The 26353-nt window shown below is 37.1% G+C and overlaps 1 protein-coding gene across 1 annotated transcript in view; it reads left to right on the plus strand.

The window, feature by feature from the left end:
* MYOM2 (myomesin 2) overlaps window positions 1-26353 on the plus strand; it is a 58968-nt gene that overhangs the window by 12769 nt on the left and 19846 nt on the right. Inside the window, exons 7-20 of the mRNA XM_010133337.1 lie at window positions 1192-1333; window positions 2907-3106; window positions 4264-4317; window positions 6877-7004; window positions 8879-9062; window positions 12359-12533; window positions 13878-13999; window positions 16194-16381; window positions 18787-18913; window positions 22675-22853; window positions 23004-23118; window positions 23689-23845; window positions 23950-24056; window positions 25972-26016. Of these exons, the coding sequence (XP_010131639.1) occupies window positions 1192-1333; window positions 2907-3106; window positions 4264-4317; window positions 6877-7004; window positions 8879-9062; window positions 12359-12533; window positions 13878-13999; window positions 16194-16381; window positions 18787-18913; window positions 22675-22853; window positions 23004-23118; window positions 23689-23845; window positions 23950-24056; window positions 25972-26016 (1923 nt within the window). The remainder of the gene's footprint in view (window positions 1-1191; window positions 1334-2906; window positions 3107-4263; window positions 4318-6876; window positions 7005-8878; window positions 9063-12358; window positions 12534-13877; window positions 14000-16193; window positions 16382-18786; window positions 18914-22674; window positions 22854-23003; window positions 23119-23688; window positions 23846-23949; window positions 24057-25971; window positions 26017-26353) is intronic.

Here is a 26353-nt window from a genome sequence, read left to right on the forward strand (position 1 = left end):
GTTAAGCCCTGGCTGGCCTGGGAGACCCCACCGGAGGCACATGCCACCACCAGCACAGCTCTCAACCTCACAAGGTCATGCAAGCTCCTTCCCCACAGCAAGGGGTTGCCCATGAAAGAGTCGCTGCTCTACCTCCGGACATCACGGACCCGGGCACGGGGTGGCCGAGGCCTGCCAAGAACGGGAGTCCTGGGGGTCGACCCTATAGACTAGTGTGTGTCTAAGTGGCATAGTAGGTCACAGACTATTTCCTCTTGGATTATGGAAGCTTCATTCTGCTCCCTGCCCCTGTCATCCAGCTCACGGGGCTGGACATACAGAGGACAACTGATCCAGGCACGCTCCACCATCTCACTCTTCTTGGAAATGTATTAGAACATATGTGTCTTGCAGAACCGTCATCCAGAGAGGTTGTTTGGGGTGGGGAGAGATTAATTTTTTTCAGAGGGTTAAGATCCATCTTTTCACAGGACTAGTGCAAGGGTTTGTCTTCACATTATATCCTGACCAAGCCATTCTGCCACCCTGATCTCATTGGAAAAAAAATGCTAAAGCTTTCTGTTTCCCAATTACTTTCTAAGAAAGAAAGTACCCAGGTGAAAAAATCCCACTAGTACATAATAACTTTCCTAGAATTATTTGTTGTGGTGGTGGGTCGATTTTAGGTACCTCTACTGTCCATTTCATACTGTGTTCAATCCCTTTGCATACACAGGACCCTGTACTTGAGCTATGTCCTCTGGAGTCTCTAGTGTCCTTCGTAGGCCTTCATTTTGCCTTTTTTCATGTGGGCTCTGATCTTATAGTGAGTGGTAGCCACCTCACCAAAAGAGATTTGTTTTGCTCAGCCACATGTTCTTTCGTAAGTACCTTCCTTTGATTACTAACCCATTGAGCAACAGCTTTCAGTGGGAAAGAGCATCAAAACACATGGGGTAGTTGGGCTTTTAATTTGTATGAAAAGTAATAGGTGTCTGTTCTCAAAAATGTCCCTGAACATTTTTATCAATGTGGAGATACAGACATTTTGGGTCTGATTCACTGGTGCAGTGAATTAGTGCGTAATGAAACCTTTGGGCTTCCCTTCAAATGAACAAATAGCAAAGTGAACTGGAAGTCTTCCCTTTTGTCTTGGTGATATATTTCAGAGGAGTCAGGGTCAACACTGATTTATTTTTATTTGTGGTCCAGATGCTGATGCATTGATCGCGGGAGCACCAGGGGCGCCAATGGATGTTAAATGCCATGATGCTAACAGAGACTATGTCATTGTTACCTGGAAACCACCAAACACAACTAGTGAGAGCCCGGTCATTGGATATTTTGTTGACAAGTATGTAATTATTGGGATATATTTAATTTTGATCATTGACAAAAACATGTATATACTGAAGAACCCCCCCAAATGATTATATCCTTGAATACACGGGTTCTTTATTTTTACAGACCCATGGCATTGGAACTCAGTTGCCTACTCTGTTAAATTACTATATTGTTTCCTGGCAAACTTTTAGCCCAATGACCTAGTACCTTCCCAGACAATTCTGGGCACAGTCTGAGAGTAGCGAGGGCTAAGAACCATTCCCAAGAATTCTTTGCAGACAGCCACATTTTATCAGACATTAAAATAGTTCAATAGTTGGGAGGTTGTCAAATCAGTGAATGAGCCCTGGAAATTTTTAATTTATGGGATCCAGGATCCACAGACATCTTGAGTTAGATTTAGTCTCTTTAATCTGTATACTGCAAAAGTTTAAATGTAGGAGTTATTACATAATCTTTTTATTTCTGCCTTAACTGGGGTACACCAGGAGCTCAAAGCATGGACTCCTGGGAGCTGGTAGTTTAAATTAGAAAGGCAGTCCTCTCTCCTCCAGTCTGCTTTGCACTTTGATGGGGTTTCAGCTCAGTGCAGACAGCTGGGGAACAGGGGATCCAGGCGGTGTTTTGCATGTCTCTTCCACTGAAGTGCATGCTTGCCCCTTGTAGCCAGAGCAGTACATCTGATCCTTAGTGTCTGAAAATGTCAGTCAGCAGAAATATTACTGAAATAGTTACGTAATGTATACTGCTCTACACTTAAAAGTGACATTTGCAGCTCATTGTTGTTTGCTACCCTGTAATTTGGTCTAGTTCAGGGATAACTGGTTATTGCTGGAAAAAGCTGGCGTATGAATGGCAGTCAGTATGAGGAAATTAGCTGGGGATTCTACCATTTACATCCAATTTGTGCAGTGTATAGATCATGCGAATTTTATGTATAATCAGTCAGCTATGTCTTTTGCTATTTTGCTTCAACCACTGCAGTTCCAGTGAGCCCTTGAACATGACCCTGTTTATCCTGGTACTGTCAGGGCAAACATCAGTCTTCTCCACACAGGTTTATAGCAGTAGGGCACAAAAGAGATATGCACACACAGTGGAGCCAGTATGAGGTATTCATGCTGCTTCTTGATGACTCCTACGCTCTGTGGCCCAACCATTGTTGGAGGGAAAAGCACAAGAATGATTGCTTAAAAATATGACAAGAAAGAGATGGAAAAGATGAGGTGGATGTTGCAATTTCAGAATGTTTTGTGGAGGTATATACTAAAAATAAAAGTTAATAACTTGTTCTTTATATGAGAACCAAATGGAAGGGAAGCAAAGAGAACTGAAAAGGCCAAAAACCGTGTAAGAAAAAATGACCTTTGCAACTGCGTTATGAATAAATATGAGCAAGGTGGGAACTGGTTGTCTGATCAGAGGAAAGAGTGTATAAAGTGTGTGGCTTTCATTAATGAGGTGTATGGTTTAATTCCTCAACTTAGTGAGGATGACTTTGATGGTTCTGACTTGGTGTGTGTAGGATGATATGTATTTATTGTGGGATGATACTGATAAATACTGTCTTCTGCTACCCCAAGATGTGAAGTAGGTTTGGAAAACTGGGTCCAGTGCAATGATGCTCCTGTAAAAATCTGCAAGTATCCTGTGACTGGTCTTCTTGAGGGACGGTCTTACATATTCCGTGTGAGGGCAGTGAACAGTGCTGGCATTAGCAGGCCTTCTCGCGTCTCTGAACCTGTTGCAGCTCTTGACCCCGTTGACCTGGAGAGAACACAAAGTAGGTTATGCAAGGCTGAAACCGATGTTGAATAATTGATTTTTGATTTTTTTTTAAAGATTTTGCTTGCTTAGTTAACCTATGGACCAGAGTTTCTTTCTTCCTTTGATTGAATATCTCACTAATTTCAAGGAGGCGGATGTAGTTGAAATGTGAAGGTCCACACAGATTATTTGGCAGGACCTGGAGATTCCATCTCAGTTATGGCTGGTTTTACTTAGCTTTAAATATAGATGCTCATTATCACAAAGCACAGTGTTTTTAAAAGAGATAATATAACCTGGAAGATTGTATCATTTACACTGGGAGATGGGTCCTCAGAGCACATAAACTCCTACATTTGCTGGCAGTAAATTTTGATACAGCTATCGAATATATCTGGTTTAGTTAAAGAAAAAATAAAAACTGTCATACAAATTTACTGGCTCACAGACTGCTGTATTTATCCACATCTTTTTTTTTTTTCCTCGGTGAAGTGCCAGTACTGGGACAAAGCCCCCATGCTACAGGTTGTGGGGGGGTCTCTGGTATTGTGACCTTTCTGACAGATGGAAAAAGTCAATCTGATGAATGAACTCTTTTTTCTTGTGCTCAGGGACACTGCAGACTGTAAAGGAGCCTTATGAGAACTATTCCCTAAATAGAGTAAGCTGGCTTGCTCTGGGGAGTATTTTTATTGATTTAGCCTTGTCCTGAACCCCTGTACAGATTCCATGTATCATGTTCTTGCACACCCTCTGTTTTGTGTGCTCCCTTTACTCGGAGTGGTATTAAACTCATTATGAAGACTGCAGAACACTGCCCCAATGTTGCCTGTAAAATCTGAGTTGAATATGCTGTGTTTCCGTTAGCTTTAAGATTAGTTCCTATAACAAAAGTGATACAATTGTTCATTAATCTGCCACAGAATTGAATCAAACTACTGTGACTATGATTCTTCTAGTACATCTTTAAATAGTACTGTCTTATGCTCTGTTTCCTATGAAAGTGAATGAACCAGTGTGTGACAGAGTTGACTCCATCTGGGGAAAACTTTAATAACAGGGTTATAGAAATAGAGGTATTCAGGCTTTTGAACAGGTGACGAACAATAATATGCAAAATTTGTAAATATATTAAACTGGTTCAAGAAACTAATTGAATATTTTGATTGACAGCTATTCATGTGGATGAAGGGCGAAAGGTTGTGATCAGTAAGGATGACCTTGAAGGTATGTAGCATTTCTATGATTTCAGTCCTTCTATTTATATTTCAGCAATTTAGCATTATAATTAGAAACATAGCTTGAAAAGAAATCCACCTAGAGAGTAAATTCTTTATAATAATAAATAAAGACAGATATTCTGGCTTGTGAGGCTGACAGAACAGAGTGAAAGATGAGGTCTAAAAGGACAGGGAACATCACACTCTCAACAGCACCACCCTCATTATCACTGTGCTGACAGTATCTCCTCACCTTTTTGCTTTGGCTGGTGTTAAGCTGAACATTGCATTTGATTGCACACATTTCCCTTCCTCCTATTCTTCCAGGAGATAAATATAGCTGTTTTAGACTGAATATGATGATCTGAGCAAGTCATTTCTATTTTCATAAAAGCTTATACAATCCATGCAAATTCTTTCTGAACAGAGACATTGTTCTTACGGTTAAGGTTATACACTAAATAAAGTTTTTCCTCAGGAGAACTGGAGAGATCACTGCCAACATTTGAGATAAAGCCTGATTTTCCTCTGTCTTTGATTGTTTCTATATCTGGTGATTTTTTTTCCTAGGCTTGGACAATGATCTTCATTTTTTGAATTAAACTATCAAAAATGTTAACTATAATGTCTCAGTGGAAAAACCAAAAGTCTGTCTACTCTTCCACAGAGGTTATAAAACTGTAACTCCGGTAATAACATAGTAAAAGAGAAACCATCGGAGAACACATGTAGTTTGAAGGAAACTCAGACATTAAATTGTTTCCCCAGTGCAAGGGCAGGTCAGATGAAGTTTCTTTATTTTTACAATGGTTCCTTAAATTAACTGATATGGGCATTATAGGATCAGAATCATATTATAGGATCAGAATACATTTGTCTTACTTGTTTGGCTTCACAGAACGTACTCCTGCTCTCAGGATTGCCTGAGAATGATCAGAGGCATTAAATGACCACTCTGGCATAAGCATGAATAATGATGTTTGGATTTCTGTTACATGAATGTGCATGTTTAATAAAAGAGTATGAATATCCAAACACCGTACTTTATATAGATCACTATTTTCATCTGCAAGATCAGAGACCATTTCCGAAAAAGTGATCTCATAGATCGTGAATGGACTTCCTTCTTACTGCTGGACAAACTTTCATCCTGGAAGAGAAGGCTGTACCATTGTGTTATATTTTCACAAATTATGGCAGCTTTGGGATTTTCAAGGAAACATGCAGAGATTTAGTTAAGTGAAATCAGTTGGAAATCTTTTGGTTTTTTGAATGCATTATGCTGTGAAGGGTTATTGTAATTTTCTTGACCATATGTCAGCAATTTTGTCTTAAACTCAGCTGATTCATGTGCCTTTCTTAAAGAAAAATTACATTTGTAGGAAATCAAATATAGAAAGCTTTTAGAGAAAATAAACTTTGTTTGGAAAAGTCAGTTTGCTTTAAAAAAGGTCTGGTTTTGATTGGGAAATATGTAAGATGAAATAACTTCAGTGTACATTTTGAGCCTGGTTGATTCTATTGCTGTTTATAAACTATTAAAACATCAAATCACTGATTTAGAGATTATTATTATTGAAACATTTCTCTTTTTATGTGAAATACTGAAGATAGATATTCCTTGCTACTCTGAGAAGTGGCAAAATGTACCTTAAAAGAACAAAGCTTTTTGCTTTCTCTGCTGCAAGCTATAAAAACAAAATATTTGTAAGTATCTGCTGAGCTGCTATTTCTGACTTATTACCAAGCGGAAGCTTCTGGGATGTGTAGCTATGCCTGAAGTGGTCTATCATAGGTCCGAGCCTCTCCTATCTAGTGCTGTTATACACCATCATAATTCCTTTACTTGTATAGTAAAGCTGGTTTCTCCTCACACTGTAGTGGGTAAGCATGACCGCAAAGGGCCGTGCTGAAATCCTCCAGCCTGGCCCAGGGTATGCAGTTCCTGCCTCGCATTCCTGATAACTCTGCAGAGTGAGTGGGGAGAGGGGTTCGATCAGGCCACACCAACTGGAAGAGTCACCAGAGGGCTGGTGATATATTTTTCTCTCTGATCCACTGTTTTCAGAAGTGCTTTAGACTATACTGCTGGTAATATCATCAAGTTACAGGATACATTGCTAATACTTTCTGCTTCTTTTTCTGCTTTCCACTTTGTTGTAAGCTGCTTTTTTCCTTACTCCACTTCTTCTACTCTGATTTCTCATAATAACTCTTTAGACTTCTATTCTTAATCAAAAAGAATCTCTTGTTTGCAAACAGTGGTAGGTTTTTCCCAAGGCATTCTGACCAGCAGATAAAAGTAATTCAAATCTAATCAAAGAAATAAGTGTGAAAAATGCACAGGAGCCGTATTTAACTTTTACTGAAAAAGTAATAACAACCTTTTAATACTGATATTTTCTTATTTCTCAAAATTTAGTTGGAGCAAGTGAACTGCACAGATGATATCGTAACCCGTCCTACCTGAGCAGGGGAGGAGTTCAGAAAGATGAGCTGTAGCATGAGTACTGACCCAGGGGTTAATCTGCTATTTTAACACTTGTCTCATTCATTACTCTTACAGGCGATATTCAGATTCCAGGCCCTCCCACCAATGTACATGCTTCAGAAATCAGCAAAACGTATGTTGTACTCAGCTGGGATCCACCTGTTCCCCGTGGCAAGGAGCCACTGACGTATTTCATTGAGAAGGTGCTGTACTGTACGGTGGCAATCAGCTGTAGGGTGTTCCCTTGCCTTATGCAATTACATTCAATGCGTTTACAGAACTACAGAACGAACAGTCGAACTAACACTTTCTGTGGTCTCACCAGATTTGGTGATGGAATGTTAGAGAAGCGAGGACAATTAAGTGTCTTATTACATGATTTAATGAGCATTGAAATTCAAGGTTGGGGGAAAGGGATGCTTTTATGCTATTTGCTTACTGTTGTCTAAAATGAGAACAGACTACATGTGTAAGGCATCAGTTTAATGGAAAAGAAACATCTTAAGATTTCACAGTCTTACAGGCAAGACTGGAAGTTTGCAGTCTGCCTGTATTAAGGGGAAGTTTCTCGCAGTCCTGTGGTAGAGCAAGGAATAAACAGCGAGTCATAACTTGATCCTCACTTTCCTGTTTGCCAGCTCTCTGCTGTACCCTGACATTTTCAATTTATTCCTTGTAAAGTGAGTGAAGAGGAAGGTGCCAGTCACAGGTTCTTGTAGGTGGGCATCACATTTTCTAACCTCCAGCCAACTGGAACCTCCCTGGGTAGCCAGGACTGCTGAGAAATGATGGAAAGCAGCTTGGTGAGCACCTCTGCCAGCTCCCTCCATATCCTTGGTTTGATCCCATCCTGACCCACAGACTTGTGTGTGTCTAATGGTTCATTCTTGAAGAGTAAAAAATATTTTTAAAAGCTTCAAGAAACACAAAATGAGTGGCAATGACTGCTTTATGCTTCATAGCAATGTTCCCTTAAAATCATTACATAACTAATAAATAGAATCAAAGTAGAGGATGAAATGTGATGTTGATTCTTTCCTCTGTGAAAATGAAGTGCAATAATTAGTATTTTTCACCTCAGAAAGTAAAGTATGTGGTAAAATATTGTTTATTTCAAATTTTCAATCTTTTTATTATGAAAAAACTGTTGCATTTCTTTTTTCTATTGATAAGAACACTAGGTGAGTTTAGCATTTATGAAATATATTTTGATCTATGGGCTCCAGCTGTTTACATTTTTACTATTTATCTATAATATGTCTCATTATGTACAAGGCAGTTTCCAAGGCTCCCTGAAACACTGCTCCTCCTCTAAGACGTTCACAGGCAATTGGGTTTTGATACCAGAGTCTGTGTTCCAAAATTTTATAAATGTTTAGTTTATATGGACCATTCTGTACTTGAATGAAATTTTATTTAAGTTATTTACTGGGCACTTGGGTGCTACTAAAATTGCTGAAAGATTCCATTTGGGTCAACAGTTTATCAGGGGAACTGAATGGACAACATACTTTTCTCAGACTGCAGGTTTGCTGCCTCTGTTCCATGTGCAGTTGTAGTGATGAATGGCTCAGCTGCTACACTGAGAATATTAAAAAAATAATTATTTCACTTGATGAAGTCTTGTAGGGACATGACCTTACTCAACAGTAAAGATAAAGGTAAAGCAGTGAGTAAAATAACACCACCACCCCCACCTTTCTGCAGTATTTGGATTAGGACTTGCGTGATTTATTCTGAACCTTCTGGTGTTCAAGTGAGTTTTGCAGGACATGTGAGCAATTCTTTTGACACCAATCACAGTTGACAGTCATGACCCTAAATGAAGGCTAGCTGTATGTTCAAGTGCACATGTATTGAAGTCTAGACAGGCAGGGAGGCAGTGAGGTGTTTCAACCTTTTTGTAGACTAATGGAATGTATGAGCTACTGCACATGTTAAAATCAGGCATTAGAGAGAGATCCTACTCTTACAGCTCTTAAATAAATTCATGGCAGGATGCAATACAGCAATATGTTCATTTTTTGGCATTTTGCGGAAGTTGTTCACAGCCTTTTTTAATTTTTTTTTCTTGTAGTCCATGGTTGGCAGTGGAAGTTGGCAAAGAGTCAACACACAGGTTGCAGTAAAATCTCCTCGCTATGCAGTGTTTGACCTTGCGGAAGGAAAGTCCTATGTTTTTCGAGTCTTGTCAGCAAATAAGCATGGCATCAGTGATCCATCTGAAATCACAGAACCTATTGTACCACAAGATACTGTTGGTAAGGCGTTAATTGTAAGGCATTATTATTAAATATACAGACAATTCTCTTTATAATTAGACTAGTGTAATTGCAACAATAGTAATTGAATCAATTTGTGAAGGATTTAAAAAGACCAAGATGCAAAATTCTAGAAAAATTCCCAAATTTTCCTAATGATCACTAGTCTCCTTGCTGAGACTAATAATTGTTAAAAAGTTAAATTGATTTTTGTTATTCATTCTTCAGAGTGTTTTATTAATGTGACTTCTCAAAAAATAGGATAGTACAGGTTAATAGCTAACTTAGATAATTACATTGTTTGGCTCAGGTAATTATATCCCTACAGTTCCAGCTACATAAAGTAGTCTTTCGTTTCTTTCTTAGTATTCTAAGCTGCAAATTACTGCTGGTGCAGTATTCCTGTGGCATGCAGATGAGCAGATTTCAAGGATAGGGGAAGGTACAACTACATATTCAGTAGTAATTTTCCAAATGAAAATAAAGTGTTTATCTTGGGGCCACATTTTAAAACACAAGTGAAAAATTAGGGAGTCGTTATTCACCTTGCTGCTCAAATGTCTGATTTGCTCTTGCAGAGACCAGATATAATAGCCCCACATATTGACAGTTGTCACCTGAAGAACACATACTTTATTAGTACACTTGCTAGAATTATGAGAAATACATACAGTATCTGATATACCGTAGTTCACTAAGTGTTGGCAGATAATTAAGGATTACTGTAATTTTAAAAAATACAATCCATTGCCTTTATCTTGGTCTGTAACTATACATGATGAAACAAAAAATCTTTTCCTTTTAAGTATTCTTGATTTGATGTCTCATTAATGCATATAAATTATTTAAACCTTTCAACGTTCCCCAATGTAGGGAAGAAAAATACTGTATTTATTTCACTAAATACAGAAAATAGGCCATCCCTTAGGGTTTAATGCAAGATGCTCTGAATAAATCAGAGCTATAGCTGAAAGCAGAAAGCAGAAGATGCTATTTTAAAGAGAAACTGCAGGAGTATTTTCAGAGATGGAGTTTACTACATGAGCTAAAATACACCAGACACACATGGCTCCTTTTAGTTGCCTACACACAGTACCATTTGACATTCCTGAGGGCAGCTGAGACAACTTCATGGGGATAGCAATCTTTATACGGCTATTATGGGTAGCTTTCTCTGAGCAGAAACTAGAGGATGGTTGGGATGTCCTAGGTCATCCAAAATGGCACTTAATATTATGCAATTGAAGAGAATGATAAAAGAGTATTCAGTTTGAGATTAATATCTAAATTTAGGTGTTTCTTTGTAGGCATCTACAGGTGCTCTATGTGTCTCTGCTTTCATTGTGGCAAGCGGAGCCTGGAGGATAAATTGGCTGATGGTGCCATAAGTTGCCCCATGGTACCCATCTATGAAGTGTCTATACTGGAGTGAGATGAATCATTTTTTGGACTCCACCAGCAGCTGATCAGAAGCTCAGTTTAATTGGCCAAACAAACATCTAGTATCTTTTCAAATGCTTTTGGTTTGCCGTTTCAGAAGAGTGTAGGTATTCAGTATCTCCTGAGTCATATCTGGCAGCTCCACGAAGAAGTCTTAGATGCTCTAAAATGGCCCTAAATGAATTTGTTTGGGTAACTGAATTAAGCTCTAGCTCTTTATCTATAATGACAGCTTAAGAACATGTGATTGTAGACACGTACAAATAAAGTCCTAAATGCAAGTGCCTTCATTGCAAATTGAACTCCTTTGGTCTTACAGACTTACTGCATGAAGTACAATAGTCCGTAAGTATTATTTTTTATTTTGAGATTGAAAGACTAAATATTAAAAAAAGCTGCCTTTCTTTTGTTTCATGGTACTTGTAATTCTCCACAATGTATTAATCCGAGGAAACTAAAATGCCTTTAACAGGCAAGTGCTGGATGCCTCTCTTAACCTATCATGACAGGCTGAGATGTTGTCTTAGTTCCTTACATTATGAATGATCAGATAGATATTTTATAGTGTACAGACTGGGTGTTGGCCTCACTCAGATTTTTTTTTCCCGACAAAGTCTTAACGTTTCTGGTTCTATTTATGCACATTCAGGTGTTTAGTTCAAGATAAATGAACAATTAACTTCCACTGAATGTGAACTGCACACTATGCTACACTGGGAGAACTGTAGTAAACAGATTGAATGAAACTTTATCTGCTTCTGCTTGGTGTTGCTGAGGTTGGTGCTGGATTATTGTTCCAGTTCTCGGTCCTTTATTCTAGAGGGATGGATGCAGAGGAACCTGGAGAGGTCCACTGAATGGCAAACAAGGTGGCCAGGGGCCTAGAGGTTGTGGTCTATGAAGAGAGGTAGCTGGGATTTAGTTTGGTGGCTCACAAAGATGATGGTGCCGAACTATTCTTAGCAATGCCAGAAGGAAAAAACCAAAAAACCGAAAAAACAAACGAACAAAAAAAAAGAGGCAACAGCCGCAGATTGTAGCTTAGTCAATTCAAGTTGGATATACTCTCCTAGTGAAAAAGGTGCAAGAGTGCAAGGCTGGAAGAAGTTGTGCAGGAAAGATGCGAAATCTCCATTGTTGGAAGTTTTTAAAGACAGAGAAACTTGTGACTGACAATCCAATTTAGCAGTGCTGATAATCACTCTCGGTGATTGCTGGAGTAGATGAGGCCCAGAGATTCCTTCTAACGAATGTTCTTATGCTTCTCTGAAATCCCTCTAGCTAAGTTTAGCTAAACACTTAGCATTTAAATGTAATCTTAATGTTTTTCTGAAAAGCTGTCCTTTTCTGAATTGGGGTTGTCATTACTTGACTGGAAGGCAATATTTCTTACTATGTATGATATCATACCTCTACAGCTTATGTGCATTTCTTACTGATGCAGTAATGGTATAGGGACATAGGCTGTACATAAATCTCTTATTTGAGAGAGAACTTTTGAGAGAGAGAACATTTTCATAAGTGTATATAACTTTATACACACTGATGTTTGAAAATACCTTCTCTTTTAACTCACTCCTTAGAAAACCTATATAAAATCATACAGGTAGAGAGCATCATAGCTTAGAGTAAGTTTACTTTAAATAAGTAGAAAAATAAATATATTTATACACACATATATAGGGGTATCCAGCCTTATACTGAAATATATACAATATATAAATATTAACATTATAGGAGAAGTCATAGTTGTAGTGATTAAACATGATAAAATTATACAGTGATGCATCTAACCTGGTGTACTTTTATTTTTATGTATATTTCATAATAGTATATGTTTTCTCTCTTTTTCTTAGTTGTTCCATCTGCACCTGGTCGGGTAGTGGCCACAAGGAATACGAAAACATCAGTTGTAGTTCAATGGGATAAACCAAAACGTGAAGAGGATTTGTATGGCTACTACATTGACTATTCTGTGGTAGGATCAAATCACTGGGAACCTAGTAACCATAAACCTATTAAATATAACAGGTATTTACAAGTCTTCTTTGTTTTGGGGTGATTTGGAAACTGTAGGATTGTTTTAAGCCAGTTTACATGCTAAGCAATGATGTTACCATGGAAGGCAAATTCTGAATGTATGTGAATAAAAGCAGACTGTCAGAGCCAAGCTTTTCAGATTGCAGTGCAGACTTTCCTTCACCCCTCCCACCCGCCCCCTTTTATTTTTTCCTGCAAAGAGAAACCTCTTTTGCCCATTCTGTTTCTTTGAGTTATAAAAGCAGGTTCTTAGAGACATGATTTTGTATGTCTTGGACGTGAGTAAGCATAAAATAAATTCCTTTCTTAAAGTCTGAATTAAGTTATGGGGTAAACAGACCTGATGTACATGAGGAAGAGTATGAGAAGGAGAGAGAACTCAGAAGCTTCCCCATAGTCCATGGACATTAGGGCAAAAGGGCAGACCAAGTTTGATATAAACATGGTGGGGAAAGTGCTTCGGCTGCTCGCACTACTGTCCAAGTAAATCCAAGTTTCCCAGCCCAGAAACATTAGGGCTCCCTGACCTACTACATCTAAAAAAGGACAGTGGCCCCCCTTTGTCATGACACTAGCCTTGTCTGTATTTCTGATGATTTGTTATCCCTCCATGAAAATATCACACTTCATTGTGTGATTCTTGAAGTAATTTCCTTTGTGACAATCATGCTTACTTTTATTGGAATCACTCACCAAACACTAAGTTTAGATGTATAATTTATATTTTCTTAGGGGTATAGCAAGCACATCATGTTCTTTAAAGTATTTTGTCAGTTCTTAATTAATTTTGAGTGACTTTGTATTCTGTTGAATCCTTTGATCAGGTAGTCAAGAAATTTGATCAAAGAAAAAGTAGAGACTAATTCTTGGTCAAAGGGATGGGGACAGCACAAAACCAAGAAAAAACATGTTCATTTGAACGTATCCTACAACGGGATAGTTCTGACTATTCCACCTGCTACAATAATTACCTAGAATCTCAGGTCAAAACTGAAAGCTATTTTTGATAGTGACTGTGAAATTACAGTGAAAAGTAGAGTCCTTTCCCAGAATAGATTAGCATTTAACAAGCCAAAGTTCAGAGGGAATATTTTATAGTTTATCTGACTCCACCTGGCAGATCAGCACTAGCAACTTAATGAGTACTGTGACTTTTGTTCCAGTGTGACATCCAATAATATTTTACTACATCACATCATTTAATAATGGTTTCCCTCTTGGCAATATTTTCCTTTGTGAAGCATTCATGTTTGTTGCCAAAATTTCATGTTACAGCACAGAACGTTTCCTATAAATTATATACTAATACATGGTGCCTTCTTTTTTCAAACTCAGGTTTGTTGTTCATGGTTTGGAAACTGGAGAGCAGTATGTCTTCCGTGTGAAAGCTGTGAATGCTGTAGGATTCAGTGAAAACTCACAGGAATCAGAGGCTATAACGGTACAGGCAGCCCTTAGTAAGTATGATTCTGTGCAGCTCAGCATCTTGTTTCTTGAATGAGTTACATATTTTCAGCACTCAATTCCTTTGGTTTTATTTGCTATAACAGTAAATTTTACGACCATCGAGTACATCCCTTTAGTGATGTTTATACTTTGGAATGTGGCTGTTCTAGAGAAAAGACATTGCTTGGGGAAAAAAAAAAAAGCTGTCCAAAATGCCTGTTAGAAATACTGGGTCAGATGCACTGTAATGACCAAGTTGCCTTCTGCTCCTCAGCTGTAACAAAGAAACTAACTCTTGATTAAGTTAGGCAAGCAGCTTCTGAGTGATTTGGAGAGGTGCAAATCAGTTTGGCACAGAATCTCCTCTATTTAGAAAAGTTTCAGGAAACCTTATTACTGTTTGGCTGAACAAAAGAGAAATTTCCCTTTGGCTTCTCCCTGCACAATCTCTCTCCTCTTGTACACTGCAGACAAAATTTCAGTGTAAAAGCAATCCATTGTGCAATCTTTAGTGGGAATGATGCATGCTGAGTGAAAGGCTGGATAATTATTTAGAACAAAAAAGTACACAGATCTGGGCTACTAAGGTCCAATTTTCATTTCTGCACAGTTTCAGTTTCATACTTAAAAAATTAAAATAGAACACCTTTTGCTCACCTGAATGGACCCTGCCTTTTGGAGAAGAAGACAAAAAGGAAAATAGTCAGAAATAGTCCTCTGAAAGCTATATAATTCATAACGACTATTAGAAGATAAATTTGGATAGGATGCTACTGACAAACTTACTCTATTTGACTTTTTTAGGACAAAGTGTGTCTCATATGGGTAGGTGGTGCATGAACACTTGTACATCTATCATCCCTATATTGTACATGCACTTGCACCTTTTATTTTGTCACTGGGTGTTTTGAAGATGAGAGTTGCATGGGGTGTGTCACCAAACACAGAGCACATATATGTCACACACACTTATGGGATGTGGATGGCTTTTATGCATTTTGGTGGCTTTAACAGGAATTTAGCAAGACTAGATATAGATGACTTACTTATGTTACCATGGACAGACTCTTTCTGTAGCATTATTTCAAGGGCATTTATAGGATTTTACTGTGGTCATTCTTAGTTACCAAGAAGTGGAAATAATTGTAAAGACCGTGTTTCGTGGCCTCTGTGTATAACACCACATTTGAAAATAAGACCAATAGGCCAGTTCTCCCGATTACTGTCTGTTTTCAGGCTGATTGATAGTACAGCTATAAGATCAGGGACTCTATTAAGGGTCTCTGCTCACGTATTCTCTTCTGAATGAGGTAAGTCATATTCTCTCAAGTTATACTTGTAATTCAACTAAAATAGCAAATGAGCTTTAGGGGCAGGAGCTTAGCCTATATTGGATGCAACACCACAGGGTAAGAAGGAGTTATCTTCTGGCAAACTTTCATGCATAGATGGCAAATACAAAACAGTAGTAATGCTTGGTAGACAGGGTGTTTACTACTAGTAGGTGTGTAAAAAGCTCAGGAAAACAGTTTTGTTCATCTCCGTGAAGATGCCTAGGTGACATTTCTGCTTCTGCTACAGATGGGAGTAAAATTGTGCAGGTAAACCCACGAAGAAAATGTCTTTTTCTGCCTCAACATAGGTTAAGCCAGTGGAAGTGTAATTATCTTCTATTCCTAATAGGGCAGAAAGCATTCTCAGTCTGAAGTAGGCATATAATATGGGGATAAGAGGGGAAAACCATGAAAGCCATAGATCAGATAGTCATATGCCTTCATTTCATTCACATTACAATTTTAAAAATTATTATTATGTTATTCTAATTGTATTCCAAAAGTACTTGAGCAGCTTATTTGTTTCTTAGCAGGAAAAGATCTTCTGATCCATTTCATTCTTCTAGCATATTACTTGGTCTGGAGACTCTTTTGCTGGCGTTACTATTTTCATACCAAAGATTGTCCGTTACTCCTTGCTATGTGCTGGGTGGCCACCACCTTAGGCTGATATTTCAGAAGCTTTCACATTTATGTTTGAGGATAAAACTAATGTTGTTTAGCAGCTTTACAACTACTTTGTTACTGATATACAACTGATAGCAGTACACTACAGAAAACAAAAGCAATACAAAACCCTCTAAGCAACTTCTTCACTGCAGTGAGTGCTTTAGACTTTGTCCTAACTTTCATGCTGCTTATTTCCTTATAGCTTGTCCATCATATCCTCATGGTATCACACTTCTGAACTGTGATGGTCATTCAATGACCCTTGGTTGGAAAGCACCGAAGTACAGTGGAGGTTCACCAATCCTTGGTTATTATATGGATAAGCGGGAAGCTAACCATCAAAACTGGCATGAAGTCAATTCTTCCCTTATTACAAAGACTATTTTTACGGTTGGTACTTTTTAATCCTTATATTTTGGGAGCTGATTTGCACTACTTCTTTGCTTTTGGTAGACTTCTGCTTTCTTGCAGAGAAATTCTTTAAATACTTACTACAGCAAAACCAGGCCCTTCCATTGTGTGTTTTGGAGTCCAACAAGTCTAAAAATGGGGGTAGAGAATCAGTGTCATCCCCTGCTATGAAATTCTAAGAAGAATAATGCCATTCAGATGAGGAAATTTTTGAGGAAAAAAGTGTGAAGCACATATTTCACAAAGAACAAAATCTATAAAATGCTTCATAAACTATATTCATTAATAGGCACTATATGTATCACCACAGTAATCACATGCAGAGAATCAACGGAAGCATTTAGCAGGACAGATGACCATACTGTTCATAGGACTGGAAACTTTTAAATGAAATGGATATGGACTGAGAACAAAAGTAACTGTTCTTGTTCTTACTCTCAAAAGCTGCCTTCAGCTGGAAAGGAAAGTACAATAATAAACCTAATGTTATGCCTCATCACCTCCTTTCCAGAGTACCAGAATGATGATTTCAGTTTTGAGATAAATTACTTCTGCGTTGCGCTTACAATGTGTCCAATGTTTCTTAAAAGAAGAACATTTAGATGTGAACTTCCATGGGGAATGATTAGGAAGGTAGGATATAATAAGTAGTTAATCAATCTGATGCTTGTTATAAAAAAAACAGATTTTATTCCCAAATACTTCTTAAAATTATTACCACAAGACAGGAACTTTCCTATAAACGTCAGGGCTGGAGTAAGTCTTTTGCAGTTATTTAACATTAAAGCAGAAAATAATGCTGCAGATGAGCCCAGGAAGAATGTTTCGTGCACAGAAGGCAACTGACAATACTCAGCTTGTGAGTGAGTTTACAACTGGCATCTCTGACAGCAGTTGGAACATGGATGTTGAGAAATAAAAAAGGGTGGGTAGGATATACCTGAAAGGGCAATAATTAGCAATGCTTTACAGATATTTTCATTATTAAATTAATTTATAAACAAATGATTAATGTAAATTAAGGGAAAACATTCAGAGTTTAATTAATTTGATATTTAAGACTCAGTCCTGTCAGTAACTGTACTTGTGCCTGAAATTTCAAATGACTGGAATCTGAAATACTGATGGGAAAAAAAAACAAGACAGCTTTTAGTAGCACAGAATATTTTATGACATACTGCAAGCGGAGAAGGTTCTGAGATATACAGTACAGCACTGGGAAATCACTAATACCTCTCTGATTAAATAATTCTATGGGAAGCCCCCAAATATTCTTTCCCCTTAAAAACCTTGGATTTTAAAACCATTTTAACAGGCTGAGCTGTAATTCCCTCTTGTGAATCAAACTATACAGCTTTCCATCTTCAGGAAATCCTATCTAAATTGTATTAGTTCCTGACTTTTCCTAGCTTACATTGTTTGCTTTGGTCTTGTATTAGATTTGTCATTTGTTTGTCACCATCCCATCACATTTTTCTTACTATTAAAAGAAATCACACTCAAATCCTTTTATATCTCACATTTTCCCAGAGAATACAGTTATAGTTTATTTATTCATGAAAATCTAAACCCTTTCAGTATCTTCACCCTCAGCTGCCTCTTTCTCTCAAGACACGTGGTTAAATATAACTTTCAAAAAATTATGCAGAGGACTGGGGGTGTCAAAATCCTCATGCCTTATAGCTTGTCTAATCTACCCTCAAAATCTGAAATTGTGATGGTCTCATTAGATAAATTGGGGTTCCTTAACCAGGGATGTCTGCAGAAGCATAGCGCAGATTCTGGTCAGCTCATTTCCAGTGTTCACTTCCTCACTTTGTTATGGAAGGTAATATCAAGAGAAAGATGTGTACAAGTAAAAAAAAATTGCCAAGAAAATCTTTCCCAGAGTTATATCATCACACTGAGGGACTAATTGGATTGGCTTTTCGTTGTGCTTTCTGTTGTTTTTCTTTCTTCGCTGGTCAGTCCACTATGACTTCTTTAGACTGAAGAACTATCCTAACTCTTGCTTATGTGAATGGCTTGTGAATAGCCATTCATAAGCAATGGAAAAAGGTATTTCGTGTTAGAACATTCACCCGTAAGTATCTGCTAGTGGTCATTCATTGAGTGAGCTCCATGAACCTTTGATCTAACCTTTTACAGCCTCTTATACCAATATATTGAGTGCTGTTCACAGGATGATGTGGCTGAAACAAGGAAGTACAATGTAGATCTCTGCAGTGTGTTTAAGAGTGAAATCTTCAGATTACATGCTTCCAGTACTCTAGCACAGCAATAAGGCCTGATAATTAATTAATCAATGCTTATTTTTAAGAACTTAATTTATTAAAAAAATATAAATAATGACTTCAATATATTGAATTGTTTTCTCAAAAAAGGTAGAAGATTTGACAGAAGATGCCTTCTATGAATTCAGAGTTGCTGCTGCAAATCTGGTTGGAATAGGTCAGCCTTCAGATCCCAGTGAGCATTTCAGGTGTAAAGCTTGGACTATGCCAGAACCTGGTAAGGCTATTAGTTCTTCATGAATTTCAGTTCAATATAAACTTAAACTCAGTGTAATGTTCCAGCCAAACTCTGCTGGATGTCTTTTAGTTTAATTACCTGTTGAGATCGCCATTGCTTCTGAGTTCTCCCATTGAAAGCTATCTCCACATCCCCATTGACGGTACTGAATGTCCTGGGAAGTGGCTGACCTTTAGTTAGCTTGACAAATGTCTCCTTCTTTCACTGCCAATATCAGCTCAGAGCAGAATGTCTTTAGTCTATATTTTTCTCTCTATCAGCTCTTCACTCCCAGACCTACAAGCTCCACTTTATGCTCACCACCTGTACAATATACAGGCACCTCTGCACCATAATTGCAGTCTATTAAGAATATTCTTGGAGTTTCAGATTCCAAAATTATGTGGTTTGGTCATAAATAAGACAAAACAAAGGCCTGTTACTTGACATAGAGGCAAGTAACACACTGTAGCTCACACTTCGCAGCTAAAGTCTGCCAGTCTCAGCTAGTGTGCCCTTATTCATGTGTTTGCCCTAGATTGTACCTTGGTGTTACCTGAGAGATTATTATTATTATTAGTTTATATTGTCTGCAGTTTAACGGTGTAGATGTAGCTGAAAACTGTGAGTTGCAGTGTTAACACTGCAGAAAATGTTAAATAAGAAGTATTGTGAATTCAGGTCCCCTGCAAAAGAAAGTTAAACTTTAGTCTACCTCATGTGAAGGTATAAATTTATGCCTAAGTGTTAAACATCTAGGAAATTGTTTCTCCTCGGTAACACTTGAGTTCTGTAAGTAAACTATGAGAGGGTGTTTGAAGACCCGTTCTGCATATTTTATAACACCCTCACCTCATGCCAAGGTACAATTTTGCTAAAGTTGTTTCTGATGTCTGGTACTGATTTGCCTAAACAAAGCAGTCCGCAGCAGAGCCCATAATGAAAACACAGGAACCCACCACTCTAATAAATTTCTACCTTCTTTTCCCAAAAATGCCGTAAATTACCGCTGTGTTGTTAAATTAAATTCTATTTGTGAAATTGAACTTTGGTATGCAATTAAGGATCCGTTCTAATACTTGTTTGTCTCACCTGAATCTCTCTGACACCTACACACATCTGTTTCATGTCTAAATGCTCGTGCAGTTGTTTTCTCAGTGAAGAAAAAAAATCTGGTTTTGTAAAACTATTGGCATTTTTAGTGATTTCAAAAAGTCATAATTAGCAAGAGGCAGCAGAAAAATTTCAGTTTTCTTTTCTGTGCTATATATAAAATTAATTCTTGCCTGGAACAAGAGACAGTTCAGTAAGGTCATGGAAACATTTCCTAGGAAAGACTCTCAAACGTCATCTAAGTCAACTGCTTTCCCACATGCAGGATCAGCTATATCTATTTCATTGGCAGAGGCTTGTCTAATCCATCCTTAAAACTTCTACCCATGAAAAAGTCCAGGTTCTTTGGACAGGATTTATTCCTAGTCTTACTATGCTTACAGTTCAAAAGTTTTTCTGGTATTACTAAACGCTTCTTCCTGCAATTTAAACCTGTTTATTTCTTGTCCTGTCTGCCGAGCACATGAGAGAGATTCATCTTTTTTCTCTTTGGAACAGCTCTTCTGCATGTTTAAAGACTTTATCAGACTCCTAGCTTTCCCCTTAACTTGACAAAATCCAATTCATGCAACCATCCCCTTACATCATGTATTCCCATCTCTAAATACACAATTTTTTTGCTATTCTTTGAACTTCTTCCAGTTGGTTTGTTCCTTTCTTGAATGGCAGCACACAAACTCTAGATTTTATTTCAAATAAAGTTTTTCAATGCTGAGCAGAGAATTATGTATAAAGAAATAAAATAAAAGACACTTTCAGGAAATGAAGAGAGTGAAATTTCCATTTTCATAATGAACAATTTGACCTTTCTACTCCCTGGCTGATTACATTGTTCTCATTATGAAACTGGTTGAACAGAGAGTATTGTATTCTCCTTGCTTAATAAAAAAACCTACCACAAACAAATAACCCTCTCATCACCCCCCACATTGCCAAAGCTGTTAAAATATTTCACAAGACTCTTTTTAGAATAAGTTTTTAAACAATGGCTTAGCAATAATGAAAAGAAATAACTGAGATTTAAGACTGGGAGAAAAAAGCTGACCCTGTCTCCTGACTTAGTAAAGATGCTAAAGACTAATATAATGTGACTGCAATATACTCCCAGTGTTAATGAAATATTCTTCCACCTTTTGATATGGAATGGAAATTTTCCTTAGAAAGGCCCAAACCCCTTGAAGGAATTCCAGCAGGAGTGATGGGTTCCTTAAACAGAGCCTATAATTATTTCATCCTTCTGCAGAACTCTAGTCCTCTGTGAGTTAGCAATGATAGCTAATGAATTATTTTAAACAACTTTAGAAAATATGAAACATCCGTGGTGTCAGCATCCTTAGAATAGAACGCACTTCTTTACATGTTTTCTTCTACTGTCTAGATTTCTATCAGGTCCATCTGCCAGTGGAATTTTAATTATCTGTGGATATATAGACATTTAGGTTGTGATTTTTAAAGACTCCTGAGAGAAATCTTATAGGCTCCTTGAAAACTGCAGTCTTTCCATGAGAAATCTAGTACTTAAGCTACATAAGGGGTGTGCAACAGGTACTTACAAGTTTCTTTTTGGAAAAAAAACGAAACACTTTTCCACTTTTTTTCTGTGTATTTGCTGAATATCATCCTTTACAAATTTTATTTTCTTGCATTGCTGGTTAACATTCTGTAGGCTGGAATGACAACACATTTGTTTGTTAGGTTTTTCTACTTCATTTTAACTGGTGAGAAAAGGGAAAAGTAATATCTTGAATTAGGCCAAACTAACAACACTGAGAAAAATCCCTAAGTCTCAGGTACTTTCAGGTTTCTTTACTCTAAAGATGAAGAAGAAAAAGCAAGATTCCAGCTACCAATTTGGCTGAATATCAGTATTCTGTGGTGGTTGTTTTCACCATGGTAACAAACTGATATGACTCTGCCTTTAGAGTCTACTGGTATAAACAAAAATAAAATAATGAAGAATAAATGCTACAAGTTAAACTGAATGGCACTTTCACAGTTGAAGGAACATACAGTAAGGAGAACATACCTGATAGCTGCAAAGATATGAGATAGCACTTATTCATAGAGCATCAGGATGTTTTTAGTGTTAATAGATCTCCTAACAGACTATCATTATCCTCCTCATAACAAAAAAGTCTTTTGTCAGGGAATGAGAAGCCTGATCCAAAGTCCACTGGTGCCAGTGGGGTTTGAATTAGTCTGAAAGATCATGGTTTATGCATATCAATAAAAAAATAAAAGTCCTGATGGTTAATTACGAACCTGCATCAGTCTCAGTGAAGCAACTTTGATGTGGGGCTGGTGAATTAAATAAGAGACAAGAAACCTCTGTTACTTGTTGGAAGATTTTAAACTGCATGGACTTTCCGCATGAATAACTTTCCCTTAAAATGGAGTTACTGAGCCCTAGCTAAGAATGTATGCTTCAGAATACTAATGTCACTCACTGCATAAAGCAGGTATTGCTGTATACAGCCATGAGGGGAAAATAACTTAAATACCGCATAAACCTGGTTTATTGTCAAGGATGAGATTTTGGAAAGCAAACAGTCAAAACAAAATTTAAGTGGTTCATTTTGGCCATTACAGGGCCAGTTTGCAAAACTTTATTATATTGAAATGAATTTCCAATATTTAAAATATTTCAGGCCCTGCCTATGGTCTCACAATTTGTGAAGTTAGAAATACATCACTGGTTCTTCTGTGGAAAGCTCCTGTGTATGAAGGCAAAAGCCCTATTACTGGGTATTTAGTGGACTATAAGGAAGTAGATGTGGAAGACTGGATCACTGCTAATGAAAAACCTACTTCAAAGCGCTATTTTAAGGTAAACATTTTCATTAGTGTTAATTCAAAACTGAGTTCTAAAAAACATTCGAGTACAACAAAGATGTGTGTTTGATCTCAGCTTCTGCTAACATCTTCATATAAGTAAACAAAAGAATTTAAATTGGCTTTGTTCTTTATCCTGTTCAAGGTCACTGATTTACATGAGGGTCATACCTATGTTTTCAAAGTTCGTGCAGTGAATGATGCTGGGGTAGGGAAGTCATCCGAGGTATCTGAACCAGTGCTTGTTGAGGCACGGCCAGGTAATGAACTGTTTTATCATCTCCTCTGCTTCTAAAATACTGAAAAATTAGTTTAATCAGGTTGATTTGATATTGTAGCACAGATAAATATTTCAACAATTAAGAAGGTCTTAGCCTTAAAACTTAAAGAATAAAGTCACGTGAATACAGAGGTAATGTCAAGACTCTTTGCTTTACTTACTGCAGGAAATATTATATAATCAGTTATTTTGGATTCTATGCACATAAATAAAGGTGCTACACACTGAGTGAAAAGCAGTGTGACATCACATTTACTAAAGCTTCAAGAGTGATAATAAAATTGGTTTACTTAAACTGTTCGTATCTTCTAATATTCAGTTTCTTTTTATGTATTTATTTCTCGATAAGGATTTATTATTTTTAGTATTCCTTTTTTGTGTAGATTAAGAATCTTTCTAGTAAGTGATGCTAAATCAGCACATGGCATAAACATGTTTCAAGTATCTCTTGGTGAAGACGGACAAAATTTGCATGGGCTTTAGTAATTTCTGAATTGCAGCTTGAAACAAAAATGCAGCCTTGACATTTGAGTTGCTTCCTATCTTGCAGGAACAAAAGAAATCTTTTCAGGTGTGGATGATGAGGGTAATATTTACCTGGCTTTTGAGTGCAAAGAAGCTACAGATGCATCTCATTTTGCATGGGGTAAATCATATGAGGAGATTGATGATTCTGATAAGTTTAAGATTGAAACAGAAGGAAACCAGTAAGTCATTTTGGTCCATCAAATTATTAGAAGTATGTCATGTTAAAAGTCTCATTAACATGAGAAACCCTTCTAATTGCATCCTTCTTTGTTGATGATTTTAGTTCTAAGCTGTACTTCAAAAATCCTGATAAATCAGACTTGGGAACTTATTCTATCTCAGTTAGTGACACAGATGGGGTTTCATCCAGCTTCGTTATGGATGAGGAAGGTAAGGTCCTAACCATCTTTCTTCATTTTATCACCTCAAATGCACTAAAAACTGTCCAAGTTAAAAAGAAAAAAGAACCCCAGGACTCTCACGTTCTTTCCTATACATCAAAGAAAAAGACAAAAAAGACCACACAACAGGCTTGGTGCAATTACTTATTTTCTGATTATCACAATAATGAAAGCTGGGATAACTTAAGGCAACATTTTCTTTAAAAAAAGGATAACGAATACGCTCAATTAGAACTGTTTTTTTTGGTTGTTAGGTTTGTTTCGTTTTGGTTTGGTTTTTTTGTGCTGGAACTATAATGCTGTTTGCAAATATCTGCTACACTTTCAGCAAAGTGACAGAAAATATTGCTCTTTTTTCACTCTTACGAACCTCTTTCTCTAGTATAAGACTTTTGCTGTGCTTTGACTTTGTAGCCTTTCATTTCTTACAATGATTGGTTCTCTGTTAGCTGTAGAGCTACTGTTAGATCTCTGCTTACCAAGGAGCCCAATATAGAGACAGACCTTGAGGTTCTAGGTACAGTTTCATATAACCAAGATGATAGAATTACTGAAAACAGTGTGAGAAAAAGGATGTTGCTTTAACAAGATCTGAATACATTTGGTTAAATTGTCCTTTGACTTAAATTTAATTAGTTTTGCTTTATTATATTGTAGCTATTTTGCTTCATGGGAGTTGCAACAAATTTTCTTCAGCCTGACTTTGGTTTACCATTGAGGTGAAAAGCAAAGGGGGAAAACTTTGCTGTTTTTAACTAGCACAAAAAATTACTTTAGGTGCTTTCCCAGTCCACAGACTGTAATTGCTGTTACCAGTTCCTTAAGCCTGAAAATCTCTCCACTTACCTTCTAAGTAAGTGTTGAGAAGAAATCCATGTGCAGCCACAAAAAATATGGTTCTCCTGGGCGTGGACCATTTATGTGGACTTTTAGTCATTACTAGTATCTGCTTCTTCCAGGAAAGCTGAACTTGTATATTTTTAATTTTCCAATTAATACTGTAGGAAAAGACAGATATGCATTTGATCATGAGATAGTTTCCGGAGACCTGGCTCTAGATCTTGTCTCCATCAGTCCTACCTTCAAAGTTTGGTTTTTTTTTTTTTGTGGAAGAGCACTGAAGGTGTTTCCCATCCCACGCTTATCCCATGTCTTCCTGGTCATACCTGTCACTCAAAATTACACTTTTATTTGTACTGGATCCCTGCAGAAATGTCAGATTTTGCATCTTAGCACTGAAAAACATTATTTCACTGCCCGTTTGCATCCTCTAATTTTTCTAGATTCTTGACCATGTCATAAATCCTTGCTGATTTTCTCTGGTTTTTACATCACCTGTAAATTTGGAATTGGCAGTAATGTTCATCTTCCAAATCTTTATTAGTAATGAATATCATACATAGCATTAGTATGAAAATCAAAGGCATTTCTAGACTCTCATGCAGCTGTCATGAGGATTTAGTGCATTAAATAGAACTTTCTGTACCTTCTCTAGACTAACCTGCACTCAAACTTGTTTCCTGCAGCAGTAAAACAAGCTTACAGGTACAGTGTCAGAAAGGGAGTCAGCAGATAAAGGAACCTCATACAATACTTAGAAGCTATTGTCTCCCATCTTTTGTTTAAATCCCACAGAGAGATTGCAATAGGTGTGGTCCCTTGTATAGATTCTTTTGCATAAGAAAGTATGCATAAAAATGCATGAAATAGGAACACTCACTAAATCAATGTATCAGAATTTTAAGTTTCTTGAAATATTTTTAAATCATTTTTTGAAGAGAGTTGGGTATTTCACATCTAAGACTTAAGGAGATTATCTTCTGATGAGGATACTCTTTGACATTTTTTGTTTTCTAACTGTATTTTTCAGAATAAATTAAAACAAATATTTTTCTTCATTTCAGAGTTTGAACGTTTGATGGCATTAAGCAATGAAATAAAGAATCCAAGTAAGTTAAAGATCTGAATCTATTTGATATTTCTAGACGAAATATAATTACATACCAATGACCAGAATTCCAAAAAGGATCTTCATGACATAATGGCAGCTTCATTTTTCATGGGACAACTTGTTTCCTTATCTTTTCAATCATTTAGAAGAATATTAGTTTGAATTGAATAAAATCAACATTGCCTAAAATTATTTTGATGTTTAACCTTGACAGTAAACTATAGGTTGTTGCTAGTCAATTCCTTAAAAAATGTGCAAAATCTATACTGTAAATTCTTTTATCCTTTTGAGAAATTAATTTAAAAATCAGCCAAATGCTGCATTAGATGTCTTTT

Source organism: Buceros rhinoceros, unplaced genomic scaffold (genome assembly GCF_000710305.1).
Source record: "Buceros rhinoceros silvestris isolate BGI_N320 unplaced genomic scaffold, ASM71030v1 scaffold9053, whole genome shotgun sequence".
NCBI classification, from domain to species: Eukaryota; Metazoa; Chordata; class Aves; order Bucerotiformes; family Bucerotidae; genus Buceros; species Buceros rhinoceros.